The 14,678-nt window shown below is 42.6% G+C and overlaps 1 protein-coding gene across 1 annotated transcript in view; it reads left to right on the top strand.

Moving 5' to 3' along the window:
- The first annotated feature begins 3,138 nt into the window (after positions 1-3,138).
- LOC115342340 (myosin-13) overlaps positions 3,139-14,678 on the top strand; it is a 33,851-nt gene continuing 22,311 nt past the window's right edge. The window contains 16 exon segments of the mRNA XM_030016477.2: positions 3,139-3,355; positions 3,443-3,586; positions 3,680-3,836; positions 4,414-4,441; positions 4,532-4,643; positions 7,445-7,537; positions 7,634-7,697; positions 7,787-7,885; positions 7,982-8,085; positions 8,350-8,488; positions 8,903-9,021; positions 9,122-9,271; positions 9,350-9,520; positions 11,505-11,814; positions 13,256-13,329; positions 13,881-13,968. Coding sequence (XP_029872337.2) covers positions 3,152-3,355; positions 3,443-3,586; positions 3,680-3,836; positions 4,414-4,441; positions 4,532-4,643; positions 7,445-7,537; positions 7,634-7,697; positions 7,787-7,885; positions 7,982-8,085; positions 8,350-8,488; positions 8,903-9,021; positions 9,122-9,271; positions 9,350-9,520; positions 11,505-11,814; positions 13,256-13,329; positions 13,881-13,968 — 2,056 coding nt within the window. The 5' untranslated portion in view covers positions 3,139-3,151.

Below are 14,678 nucleotides of genomic sequence, written 5' to 3'. Positions count from 1 at the left end.
AGCTTCAACACGTTTACAACTAAAGAGTAAATTATTATTGACCAAAAATAGAGTGCCTGAATGCTGTGTGGGCAGGAGGTTACATATAAAGAGCCACAGCTGAAGGCAACCTTATTCTTTTGTTACCTCAGCATCTCACGGTAAGTCCCATCTGCCTGCTTCATACTCTGACCATGACACCTCCACAGCTCTGCAAAGAGGTGGAATACGTAGGGGCATTTTCTTCTCAGTCCCCACTTCCAACATTCCAGGTCATGCTTTACATGCAATGTCAAGTTTATATGACCCAAACCACTCCAGTGTGGTGGCACAAGCAGAAGCAGAAGAGCGACGCCACGCTGTTCCTTGGAGGGACCTTCTACAAACTTTGCTACCTCCAAGTCCTATGAAAGACACAGGAAAACTAACTCAGAAGGCAGTTGAAATTGATTGGGAAAATATATGTAACATAGTTGATCTTTTCCTAGACATTAGAATTGTTTTCAGCAGATCACAGTGATGTGGGGAGGAACACAAGATTTTCTGTGGGACTTGGCTTTAGCTCAAGAGTTGTAAGGCTCTGTGTACAGTTCAGCTGTTGGGAGAGACTACACAAGGTGTATAAATGTTTGATACAGCATATGCTCAAGACAATGGACTGGTTTTTTTTAACTCTCTCTGTCCTTTCTTTAACCATTCCACATAGATACTGAAAGCAGATTTCCTCCTGGGCTTTCTGAAGGTAAGCGCTTAACAAATAACATGTCATTTTGCTGATTGATCCTGAGCAATGAGTGAAGCTCACCCAGACAATGGCAAGGGTAGGTGGCAAAAGACTGTGTCGTAGCACTAGATTCACTGAAAAGGATATATGCTATTGTAATCGATATGAGCATATAAACAGTTCTTGGTAGGAAATACTCCATTTATTGGGAAAGAAAAGTGACAGATACTCAAGCTTAGCCAAGAGGACATGAGAGACAGCGACAGCAATGTCTTTTTGTGGTGTAACCTGGCATTCTGTGATTTATAGATGATTAAAATTCACCCCCTGCCATCTGCACAACCATTGGAAGCCTGAAACTGAGGTTGTGTTCAGAGAGGAGGCTCAAAGTACAGTTCAAGAAGGGTCTAAGCTTATCCTGCCTTAAGTTAGTTTCCTCTGGGGTAACGTCTAGAACATTATATGCTGACTTCGGCTTATCACATAGGTCCTGAAACCAAAACAAAGTTCAGGATAATCTTGTCTCCTGTCTGATAGACAGACCTGTTTACATACAAAGAGTCACCTTCACAGAGAACTTAATATGCACCAGTCTCTTCTAGGTTTTCTGGGGAGGGTTAGTGATCGAGTGACTGGGAGAGTTCACCAAAGCAACAGAAGGAACTCTCCACACATGTGCTTTCCATCCTATTATCAAAAAATGCTCACTGAAATTGAAGCTGAGAGGGATGGAAGTACAGGTTATTCTTCCAGAGAATGCCTTCTTCTCTGTTCATGAATGCGTAAAGATCTAAATTTTACAATATTTGCTATTAAAGACATTCAGTAGTTTAACAGACTGTGCCCCTTGAGAAATTTTCTGATAACCTATTGGCATTTCGTGATGCTCTGCTTAACCTTTTCATGGACACTGTGAAATAATTTCTCTCTTTCTTTCATGTTGCCTCCCTTGAACCACACAGAGACAGGATCACATAGGCAAAAATGCTGGGCTCTATATACATAGAATACTTTCAAAATAAGTTAAACATTCTGGATTATGTGCTTTGAAATTCCTGGGTATTAAAATCTCTTGAGAGATGCAGTACCTCTAAGTCCTGCAAGGTGCATATCCCATAGCAGATAGGTATTGCTGAGAGAGATGAGCCCTTCTACAGAAATGTGTCCAAAAGCAGCATTATAAATGCCTTCAGACTCCTTTCATCATTTTCTTGCACATAAAACCACTCCATGTTGATTGTTTCAGTACTGTGACACCTTGGAAGTATACAACTGAGTTGTTCAATTCTGCCCCTTTATCTTTTTTAGCACCACAGTGCATCAGATAGCCCATGAAGTAACAGGAGTTTAGAATTTTTTTTTTTTTTTTTTTTTTGCTAGCCTGTACATTAGCTTGCCTGGGGAAGAACATTCTGTTTATGCTAGTTCCTGCCTACATTATTTCTGCCTGTGTTATTTCCAGATGCTCTTGAATTATCCACGCCAGTCCTTTTGACTGTAGCAACCAGTAGCATCTGTGTTGAAGAATTTCTACTAGATATTGCTAAAAATGTAAAATAAAACTGAGCATAAAGCAGTTTTCTGAAATATTTCTACTAGACAGATCCCTAACTGAATGTCTGGTTCATATTGGTGCACATTAATTGTCTTTTAATGATCCATAACCAATATTACTCTATATAATATGCTAAAGCTAAAAGATACTTTGTAATTGAAATTCTTTGAGATGTTATATCAAGTACTTATTTACCTAGATAATACTATGCTATTAATTATTACCTTCAATATACATTGTATTCCCTTATTAGCTAATTTTGTCACAGATCTGAAAATGTTTTATATTTTGTTCATATGATAAACAGGTTTGGCTTTAGATACGTGATGTTTGACCCTCACAATTTGTTCCAGTGCTTAGTATAGACAGAAACTAGTTGAACTTTCCCTGCTGGATATTAAAACATAGAAAACAGAAGGGTGCCAAGAATACCTCCACTTAGAAATTATGTGTGAGAGGCAATCTGCTTAACTTATGGATCTTACTTGCATCTAAATTTTTAGATGTCTAATGAAACTATCTAAGTGGCTATGTGTATGTGGCTTTGAGAAGTATGTGGCTGTGCAGCTGTGTGAATAGCAGATAAAGATAAAGCAGGAGAAGCTTTTGAAGACTGCTAGCTTGATATTCCTTCTGGCCTCACTTGGGCACACAGGCATCCCGTTTAAGGGGGATGTCTTCAAAGACAGTACACGTCTGTCTACAAAAGGAACTTTCTCTATTAGGACTACTTCAGTGGATACTTAAACTTGAGGCAGAAGTTAAGTGCCTGATGTTGATTAGTGCTCTTCTTCCTTTTAGTCATTGAGCATGACCATTTTCTAGACAAATATAAATTACAAATGCACAGGCTCTCTGAATCTTTTCTGAATTCCTCCAGAGCAACTCCAGCCATGAGTTCAGATGCAGAGATGGCAATCTTTGGAGAAGCTGCTCCCTATTTACGGAAGCCTGAGAAAGAGAGAATTGAAGCCCAGAATCGCCCATTTGACGCTAAGGCAGCCTGTTTTGTAGTGGATGAAAAGCAAATGTATGTGAAAGGTACCATACAGAGTAGAGAAGGTGGCAAAGTCACAGTTAAAACATATGATGATACTGTAAGTAATACCAACTGTTACTTGTACATGATCATCCAGTTTAGGCAGTTCCCTGGCTTAGATTTCTTCTCCTTCTGGTTTTGTCAGACTGTGACTGTGAAGGATGATGAAGTCTTTCCCATGAACCCTCCCAAATTTGACAAAATCGAGGACATGGCCATGATGACCCACCTCCACGAACCCGCTGTGCTGTACAACCTCAAAGAGCGTTATGCAGCCTGGATGATCTACGTAAGTAGCAGCAGCAGTCTTCCTCTAGGTAGCTAGGAGGAACTGCTCTGCCAGGCTAAGTGGAAGCCAACGTGCCGTCTCCCTTCCTCGCAGACCTACTCGGGTCTCTTCTGCGTCACTGTCAACCCCTACAAGTGGCTGCCGGTGTACAACCCGGAGGTGGTGGCTGGCTACCGAGGCAAGAAGCGCCAGGAGGCCCCTCCACACATCTTCTCCATCTCTGACAATGCCTATCAGTTCATGCTGACTGGTGAGTCATTTGGCAAGAATGGGAAACCCTGATATAAGCAGGGCTGGCTGCCTGGTCAAGGAACACTTGACAGTTCAGGCATCTTAGGTGCTGTTCTACTCCGTGCCTGATGGCAACAGCTCCCATAGTCCTATGGCACAACTCAAGATTAGACTGCCTGTGGCACCTTAATGACCTCTGTGCTGTCAGGTAATGAAGGAAAGGCAGTAGCTATCTATATGGCTTTGTGCCCACTCTCCTAGTAATGAATTTAAAGAAACAGTAAAGAAGAAACACAGCAGACAATGTGATTCCAATTAAACAATATTTAAGTCAAGGTCTATACATAAAAGAAAACAAATAGTAAGTGTGAAGCCTTATAAAGAACCATTGCTTGGACTTAGATTTTGGGCTGCTCCATTCCTCTATGCACAAAAAAATCCACATGCAGACTAATGCAGAATTTACCTTATCTGGTTACAAAGTGATAAATACAGTTACAACATAGTTCTTTCCCTTCAAGTCAGTTAGTTATGTCTGAGGAACAGAAGCCCTCCACATCTCATTTGAACAGCTCTTTCTGTGACTTTGTTTTCAGATCGTAACAATCAGTCAATCCTTATCACGTGAGTATATTTTGGTATGTGTGACAAAGCTGACAGAGAAGTAAAAATGTTTCCTGTTTCCTGTAACAATTAATATTTTCATTTCAACAGTGGAGAATCCGGTGCTGGGAAGACTGTGAATACAAAGCGTGTCATCCAGTATTTTGCAACAATTGCAGTTACTGGTGAGAAGAAGAAAGACCAACAGCCTGGCAAAATGCAGGTATGTCCTTGGCTCCCCCTTCTAGTGTTTGCCCAAGAATGTGCCTGCAGAGCAGAAACTATCAATGCATATTTTTGAGTTGCAGGACTATCAAAAGGCAGAAAGTGTAGTGCAACTGAGGAGACAGTTAGGATGCACAGTCTAAGCACACCTACGCTCATTTACCCCTGCTACCTGGCCTCCACCCCTCTGAACACTAGTGGAACTCTACTTAAAGAAATATTTTCTGAACATAGGAAAGGCCCAAGCTTCAGTTTCTCTCCAGTTTCCATTTACACGGGGGTAGTCTTCACCAGGGAGAGGAAGATAATATAAGACAGCAGTTTTCTCTGTGCTAACTGCCTATGTATCTATCCATTATTATCCTATGAGATCGGCCATACCCACAGCACCTGAGTGGCTGCAAGTGTAAAGAAAGCATTCAGTTCCCACCAGCACATGATTGTGCCATTCCTATTCCTTGGTTCATTCCTATTGACAGGGGAAGTGCAGGAACTCTGGACTCCAGAGTGGTTGTGCTGAAGTTGAGTCATTTCAGTTGCATCAGGTAGCAGTTTCCACTGGCTTGTTCTCCTGCCTGTGGTCAACGTAACAGCCCTGAAAGGAAGCACAAGAAAAGGGGCAGATTTAGGACAGCCGAGACCACTTGCCTGATAGTTAGAAAGTAACCTCAGAAAGGATCCTTCAGAGAAGAAAGCACATGCCCTGATGCCCCTTTCTGCTGAGCAGCCCAGCTGCTGCAATCTGAGCCCACTGGTGCATTTGCAAGGCGTGGGCTTCATTCCCTAGCACAGAGCAAGCAACAAACATCTTTGTGGCACAAGTGTGTGTCACCACAGTCTGTAAGATGGTATGTGCATCAAAGCCGGTGACACGTGTCAGCATGTTATTTGACTACCCAAGGGCACAGCGGAACCTAAGGAGATTCCAAGGCTGAATATTCTTTTTGCACTCAGAGGCAGGTGTCTGTGATTGATGGGTTGTTATGGCCAAGGCAAGTTCAACACAAGCACTCTTTCCATCAGCACCATTTCAGAATCTCCCGGGCTCAGCTTTCACCAGCTGCTCACTATGCCAGGACTGATCTCAGAAAACACTTTGAGACAGCTGAGAGATGTAGTGACCATGAGTGATATAAGGAAAATCACCTGGCTTTCAGATGGGCAACAACCTGTTCTGCCATCTTCTCAGTTTATTCACAGAATACTCTATTTTTTTAGTATTCACAATCTCTGTAACAGTAATATGTGCCTCTTCATAAGAACATTAAATAAACCACTCAGGTTATTGTTCTGTCTAGGCCAGCATCCTATTTCAGATGCGGGCTGAAATCAGATGCCAGGCAAGGGTATATGAATAAGGGAAGCATGTAACTGCATTTCCCCAGAATACTGTCAGCCTCCAGCACTTTGTCACCCAGCCTGTAGACGAGACTCCAGAATGAATCTGTGTAAAGAATTGCCATGTCTTCTTCCATGCTGTCCTCCATACACAATGATCTCTTGTGAGTTCCCTCATCACAGCTAAGCACTAAAAAGAGGTTTGGTGTTGGTGTAGTCAGCTGCACTGACACATACATCTCTTCTCTTAAATGAGGAATTCCATTTAGAAAGCTGAAACATACATGCGAGAGGGCATTACTCTAGGGATTTGGGATTTTTTGTTTTTAAAAAAAATTATATAGAGCTTCATATGCTACTGTGTTGCCATAATTTTATAGGGTCAGTCTTCATGGTGGACTAATAAAAACTAATTTAAACCCCTTGTGCCATCTGCAGACAGTCTTGGGAATGGCACTCCCTTTCCATTGCAAGATGATAAAGCCTGCACTGAACAAACACCACGTACAAAGATGCAGCAACTTGAGCTGTGCTGCTCATCTTCCTCCTAGATAAAAACTCTTTTTTTTTTTCCTTATTCTTTGTTTTCCATTTCTGTCTTGGAAATTATCCCTGGCAACACTTTCATGCCCTGACTACATAGGGATCAATCATGACTTTGCTAAAAGCTTTGAGAAAAGCTTTGCTCTATCACTCTAAAAAAGCACGTGGTGACTCTGCTTCCTGGACATATTGCACAGAAAAGGAGAGACATAATGTCACAGAAGCTTCTTTCCTCCTCTATTTTTGCAGTTAACAAGAGTGATAAAATACTATATCAAAACTTCACATGTTGATCATTCCTTCTGCAGTCATGCAGCAAAAAACCTCAAAGAGTTTCTGTTCTGTTTTTTTTAAGTTTGGTATTTGAGTCTCAGGTTTTGTCCATGTCCCGCTCTTCTTTTCAAAGCATGTCTGGAGATGTACTTCTGCACTCTGAAAGGCTGCTGGTTGTTTGAATGCAATTGCAAAACTTTACATTCACCCTTGCTAGGTGTTTCCCACTAAAGGCTGTACCTCTGTGCGCGTGTCCTGGGCTTGAGTAACCTCCAGAAAAAATCTCAGAATTTTCACATTTTCTTTAGCTGTCATGGCCTTTGTGAATGGGAATGTGGAAGCACCTCTCCCATACCGATTTCAAACTCCCTGAGCTCCACTGTAGTGACTCTGTATGTGATACCCAATATATGATAGCAGGTACAAGAAGGAAACAAAATACAGTTCTGTCTTTCAGCACTCTTCGCTTTGAAACCAATGGCAATATTAAAGAGTGATGGGTGATGAGTGCTTAAAAACTCTGCTAAATTCTAGGTTAAAATCACGTATGAAGTGCAAAAACGATCTGTTTGTAGTATTTCCTTTGCAATATTTGTTATTAACCAGTAGTGAAGTTTGATATGAAGCTTTTTCTCCTGTTACTAGGGAACTCTGGAGGATCAGATCATCCAGGCCAACCCATTGCTGGAGGCCTTTGGCAATGCCAAGACTGTGAGGAACGACAACTCCTCACGCTTTGTGAGTTCATTTCCAATTTGTTGGAATGCAGACATCTAATACATGTCTCATTCATTGATCACTATAACCTGTGGGTTGATCTTAACTGCTTGATAGGGAAAATTCATCCGGATTCACTTTGGAACAACTGGCAAGCTGGCCTCTGCAGATATTGAAACCTGTGAGTTGAAGCAAGTCAGTGCACGCAGAATCTGTGCATTTATGATCTCAAGTTTACCAGGAGACTAACAGCATCTCTCTTCTGGTTAGATCTTCTGGAGAAATCCAGAGTGACTTTCCAGCTGGCCAGTGAAAGGAGCTATCATATTTTTTACCAGATAATGTCCAACAAGAAGCCAGAGCTCATTGGTGAGTGCCAGCAGTGCTGGGTTTGGCTCGGTGAGTGCTTTCTCTTTCCACTGTGACCTGCCCTGGTGCCATGAAAGGTGCCCTGTATACCTGCAGATCTCCTTCTTATCTCCACCAACCCCTACGACTTCCCCTACGTGAGCCAAGGAGAAGTCACTGTTGCCAGTATTGACGACAGCGAGGAGCTGCTGGCGACGGATGTGAGTTCAGCGGAGCACCCGCGGGGTGGCCTCACAGTCAGACCGGCTGTAGCCAGGGAGGCACGGCTGGCCCCAGGGCCGTCAACCGCTGGGCTCTGCCGCCCGCAGCGGCCACAGGGCCGGCCCCGTGCTGCATGCGCTCAGTGCGGGCAAGGAGGGGGGGAGACAGGGGGAGAAACCCCACCTTCCCGTCGCAGTGCACATGCCTCTTAACAGCAGCTTGTGTTTCTCTCACCTTCCTCGACTTGCCTGTTGCCTCTGTAGAGCGCTGTGGACATCCTGGGCTTCAGCCCAGATGAGAAGGTGGGGATGTACAAGCTGACGGGGGCCGTCATGCATTACGGGAACATGAAGTTCAAGCAGAAGCAGCGGGAGGAGCAGGCAGAGCCGGACAGCACAGAAGGTAACATTGACAGCAGAGTTTGCTTGTGAACTGCACCAGGAGACAAGCTAGAAACCCTGCCCCATAAAGTGCCCAACACTTTGAGAATGATTTTCCCTTCCAGAAACTAAATTGTTTAAGTTTGTTGCAAGTTCCACAAAATCAGCGATTTAATTTATGCTCTGCAAGGAAACAGAAAGACATAAAGATGAAGCATTGCTCCAGCCCTCCAAGTGTGGAACAGGAGTGTGCTGTAGCTGAGACTCTGCCTATGTTGGGGGAAAAACATTCTCCATGGGACTGGAGAGGAGCTTCCCTTGACAATAGGTGCATTTGAGTAGCGCTGAAAGTAGGCTCCTTGTAACAGAAACATCCTAGAGGACCAGGACACCATTCCTTGTCTCTTTTGAACTCATCTGTTGTCTCTGATCCTAGTGGCTGACAAAGCTGGCTACCTGATGGGTCTGAATTCTGCTGATTTGCTCAAGGCTTTATGCTATCCCAGAGTGAAAGTTGGGAATGAATATGTAACTAAAGGACAAAATGTCCAACAGGTACCTAGACAGCTGATCGGCTTTTCATTTTGTTCAGACAGTTCTTTCAAGTTTAAAGCTAACTCATCTTTCATTACTGCCATGGCCATGTTTCTTACAGGTATACAATTCAGTGGGTGCATTGGCTAAATCAGTCTATGAGAAGATGTTCCTATGGATGGTTATTCGAATCAACCAACAGCTGGATACAAAGCAGCCCAGACAGCATTTCATTGGTGTCCTGGACATTGCTGGCTTTGAAATTTTTGATGTGAGTTACAGTAGGTATACTTGCCCATTGATGACTTTTCCAAACTAACTGGCATTTTTTTATATTTTGAATTTGCAGTTCAACAGCTTGGAGCAGCTGTGCATCAACTTCACCAATGAGAAACTGCAACAGTTCTTCAACCACCACATGTTCGTGCTGGAGCAGGAAGAGTACAAGAAAGAAGGAATTGAATGGGAGTTCATTGACTTTGGGATGGACTTGGCTGCCTGCATTGAACTCATTGAGAAGGTAGAGGAAATCTTTTCATTTTAGGAGAGCACATTTCTTTCATGGTTATTTATTTTAGTCCAGTCATTCTTAATAAATTGACACATTACTGTTGAATGACGCTCTTACATAAGAGGCAGTGTACAAAACCAATGCTTTTGGAATGACAGGCTGCCTCTGCACAAACAATGATTTCCTGAGCAACACAGCTGGGGTGGAAGGGAGAGGGCGTACACGATGCTAATTTGGTGCCTTTAACAAGACTGTCTTTAACAGTAAGGTGAACCTCAAGTCTTACTCCTTGCAGTAACGGACAGAATTAAGTTCCTAGTTCTAGGAACACAACAGTTTCTGGCCCCTCTGTTGCTGCCCACTGCTACTGCACTGGGGATCTTAATGGGAATTAACCCTTCACTGCTACATAACTAGCCAGTGTCCAGTGGTTGTGCACAGCACTTACACATGACGTGCAAATCCAATATGCACATACCCAAACATCTTCCTCCTCAGGAGCATACAGGTATCTGCTCCCAACTCTATCATTCATGCCCAGTGCCCAGTGATGGATTCAGCCATCCCACATGCATGTTCACTGCTTGATATTCATACCCATGGGTTAGGCCTTTGCACACAAGCCTCACGTTTCTTGCTAACCACCCACACGCCCCACCACATAGCAGCATCTACAGGCAGCGCTACCATTCACAGCTAGCGCCTGTTGCCTCTTGCTGTATTTAACACCCAAAATTCACACTTACTGTTCAGTAACAGTAAATTACACTGTATGTAACACATTTTGTGTTCCATATCTATGCAATAGAGTATTAGAGCCAGAGGAATCAGAACACCTATGCTGACCTAATGCTGTAGTCTCTTGTAATGACAGGAAAGTAAACGACACTTCTAGGATGCAAATCATCTCCTTATAAAGTATGTTCTGTTAGTGATTCTATAAATGTCTTTATAATGCTTCCACTACAGAAGAGCAGTCTGGACAGCTAACTCAGATCTAGATTCTGTTTACAGACACCTACAGTTAGGCAAGATGAATGCTAACCCCAGAGCTCTCACGCAGCAGCCACACCTAGAGGGCAAAATCTTCATTCAAAACATGGCATTCCTGCCCAACATCCACCTCCTGTGGTTGCTACTGCTCTAGAGGATCCCTGACTCTAGCTCTGGCAGCTATGTAGTTGAATTCAGATGTAAGCATCTAATAGCATCTTATTAATTAAAAAAAAAAAAAAGGTTCATACAAAGAAGGAAATCCTAGAATTCTCTCTAGGCCAATTAATGCAGGTCACGTCAGTGTCTCCAGCAAAATCAGAGGACATGTGCTTATCTGCACTATCAGAAGATACCTAACGTAACTCAGATGAAAGCTCTGATGTCGCTGAGAATGTGCCTACATCTCTGTACTATAATACTTCCAATTTTAAATACAATTCTGAGACAAATTAAAAGTCTATCGGTAGTCTAAAGTGCCAGATTATTGCCATTTACACTCCATATAAGATGAGGAAAATCTGATTGATCATGCATATTCACTGGAGACAGAACAGGAGTTGTTAGATATTAGTTATCTATGCACATTCATGAGGAGCCATCAAATTAAGTTCATGTTGACAGTTGCAACCTGATGGCTTGTAACAGACATAGACAACAGCATCAGTCCCACAAACAGGACACTGACACCTACTTCCTAACGATGTAGGGTAAAGATGATTGAAACAATTAATTATAATATGTATATATAAGTATATATAGCCTTTCAAAGATGCATGTAAACAGTATTGTCGAGTTCCCATGTTTATAGGTAGTAGCTTGAGCAACACAGACTAATTATAGTTTGCCTGATTATTATAGTAACTAGTGTTGTATTAAGAACTTGTGCAATACAAATTACAGTCACTGAAACAAGCCACAAATCATATGCAATGTGACATTTTATTTACTTTTCCTCTCCCCACCACCTACTTTCTTCATGTATTTATATTTCTCCCAGCCCATGGGCATCTTCTCCATCCTGGAAGAGGAGTGCATGTTCCCCAAGGCAACCGACACCTCTTTCAAGAACAAGCTCTATGACCAACATCTGGGCAAGTCCAACAACTTCCAGAAGCCCAAGCCTGTCAAAGGCAAGGCTGAGGCCCACTTCTCCCTGGTGCACTATGCTGGCACGGTGGACTACAACATCTCTGGCTGGCTTGACAAGAACAAGGATCCCTTGAATGAAACTGTTGTGGGGCTGTACCAGAAATCATCCTTGAAGCTGCTGTCCTTCCTTTTCTCTAACTATGCCGGTGCAGAAACAAGTAAGTGCTTTTTCAGTAATGATCAATAAGGCAAGAAACAACTAAAGTCTACTTCTGCTTCTCCTCTCTGTGGTATACTCTAGACTCTCTATCATCCCCTAATGTGACCTTGTTCTTGTGTGCACCCAGATATGCCACAACTAAGATACCAACATGCAGAACTGCTGAAAATACCACATTCATGTAGTCCAGATAAGTAAAACTCAGCAAGTCCAAAACAAAGTAGCAGGAGGTGTATGTTTCCTGACTTTACTGTGCTGTGAATCATGTGCATGCTTACTCATCCTCTAGACAGGTGCCAAATATACATGCAAAGTGCAAGCACTTTATAGTCTTTGGAGACAGTTTTGTTTCTTGAGGTGAACTGTAAGAACTAAGAGACCATGGAACTATTTCATATCCATCTGAGCAGTCCTGGAGTTGCAAGGGAAAATAAGAGAGACAGAGAATATAATTTAGAAGTCCTGTAAGGGCATCAGAGAGCAGTCCAATCTTTTGCCCTTTTTTGTGGCTGAAAACCATCAAGTTGGACAGTCAATAGGTCTGCCTTACCAAAAATGGCCACAGAGATTTCTACAAAAAAACCCAATATTCTGGCAGCCTGGATGCCAGGCAAAAAGAAGAGGCAGCATACAGTAGTAGCCAACTCAGCCATCAGGCATATGCACGGTGGGGTTCGAGGCACAAGAGAGTACTGCATGGGGACTTTCTTGCAGTTCAGTCTGACTGACATAACAACATGTCTGAGCAAGCTCCTAGGAAACACTGGGGATGAGTCAGCTGTGGTCCTTGCAAGTATCATCAATATAAGGAAGGCAAGAAGAAAAGGTTGTGGGGATAAAATTTTGGATACGGTGTGAAGTTCGGAGCACAAAGACTCCATTTAAGTCTCAGTTTAATTGGCTTCAACAGTGCAGCAAATATGAAAAGGCACTGGAGCTGCTTGCACTTGTATTCTTGAGACTGTAACTTGCTTCCTGCCTTGGGGCTGCCATAACTCAGAACATTGGATTAGGAGATTTTTCTAAAGAATACTTCACTGCACTGATAAACAAATGTCCACTGCTGAACCACATTCTTGTGGCCTTCCACCTAATTAAAAAAAAAAAAATTAAAAAATGGGGCTATATCTATAAGTAAAAGCAATGTGACTAGTAGCAGAGAGTACACTGTTATGAAACTTATGTCAGGACATAGTGTTCCATACCAACAAGCCATATACATTATGATGCATCCTAAATCATGCATCTGAGACCAAATATACCATACACTGATCAACAACCAGCTGGCAGCAGTTCACTAAAACTTTCATGCAGCAGTGGGTCAGTATTTACAATTAAAAATTAATTGTTTTATTGGCCCATGACCAAAGAAAGGAAGGTGAGGCCTACAAAACACACTGCTTACTCTAACCGTTCACCTCCTATCTACTTCTTCCAAGGTGATAGTGGTGGTGGCAAGAAAGGTGCTAAGAAGAAGGGGGGCTCTTTCCAGACGGTGTCTGCTGTGTTCAGGGTATGTGAATTTCCTTTTAATGAGCCATGCTTCCACAAAAATGATCCAAGGGCTGGAACACCTCTCCTATGAAGAAAGGCTGAGAGAGGTGGGGTTGTTCAGCCTGGAGAAGAAAAGGCTCTGGGGAGACCTTACTGCAGCCTTTCAATATATAAAAGGGGCTTATCAGAAAGATGGAGAAAGACTTTTTACCGGGGCCTATAGTGACAGGAAAAGAGGCAACGATTTTAAAGTGAAAGAGGGTTGGTTTAGACTGGACATAAGGAAGAAATTTTTTTTACAATGAGGGTGGTGAGATGCTGGAACAAGTTGCCCAGAGATGTTGTGGCTGCCCCATCATTGGAAGTGTTCAAGGTCAGGTTGGACGGAGCTTGGAGCAACCTGATCTAGTGAAAGACGTCCCTGCCCATGGCAGGGGTGTTGGACTCAATGATCTTCAAAGGCCGCTTCCAATCCAAGCCATTCTGTGATTCTATAACTCCTTGACATTTGAATAAGAATGCAAAAGCTTTGTAGCTCAAAGCTGAAACCCATGTTTTGGTCTATCACAGGAAAATCTAAACAAGTTGATGACTAACCTGAGAAGTACCCATCCTCACTTCGTGCGTTGCCTGATTCCTAATGAGACCAAGACACCTGGTAAGTCCATCATTATACTCTGAAGACAGAGAACTGATGGGAATCAGCCTGCTTAGCTTCCACACCAATTTCTTCCAGAACAGCTCCCTTTGCATGTGAAGTTCTTGTGGGGGTTGGCCTGCAGGACAGTGCCCAAGTAAACCTTCTTGTATTGTTCACCATGCCTGTAAAATTTTGAGCATTACATGGTCCACAACACTTACTCATCTTTGCTTAATGTGTGTACAGAGCTGAAGATGATAAAGATGGGATTGATAACAGCTGATGAAATTGTCTCTTGTGGGTAACAGCATTAGCAACTCCCTAACAAATGCCTAGATTTAAGGACCACTGTGTCATTCAGAACTGTTGGGTTCAGCCCAAGACCATTTACCAATTTCTAAATATTCAGTCTTAGGATCTGATTCACTGAGCTGGAGGACTGTCAAAGAAATCATATATCATTTGTAGAATTCCATGTACAAGCTGCTGGGTGCTGCTAGCTCTTGGAAAGCATTTTGATATGCAGTTACTTTTTTCCCTTTATTTAATTAAATATTAAACTCTCACAAAGGGTTTAGTCTCCAAGAACAGTCAAGTTTGGGAGTATTTTCATGTGACCATTAAATTAAAGTACTTGGGGAGAGACTTGCCTGGGGGGTGTTTAGGTGTCTAATCATTATGAGGTCTGATACTGGTAGAATGATAAGGTTAATACTGGTAGAATGTAG

This window comes from Aquila chrysaetos, chromosome 5 (genome assembly GCF_900496995.4).
Source record: "Aquila chrysaetos chrysaetos chromosome 5, bAquChr1.4, whole genome shotgun sequence".
In the NCBI taxonomy this organism is placed as follows: Eukaryota; Metazoa; Chordata; class Aves; order Accipitriformes; family Accipitridae; genus Aquila; species Aquila chrysaetos.
The sequence above is the reverse complement of the archived record's forward strand: the minus strand, read 5'-3'. Positions and strand labels throughout refer to the sequence as shown.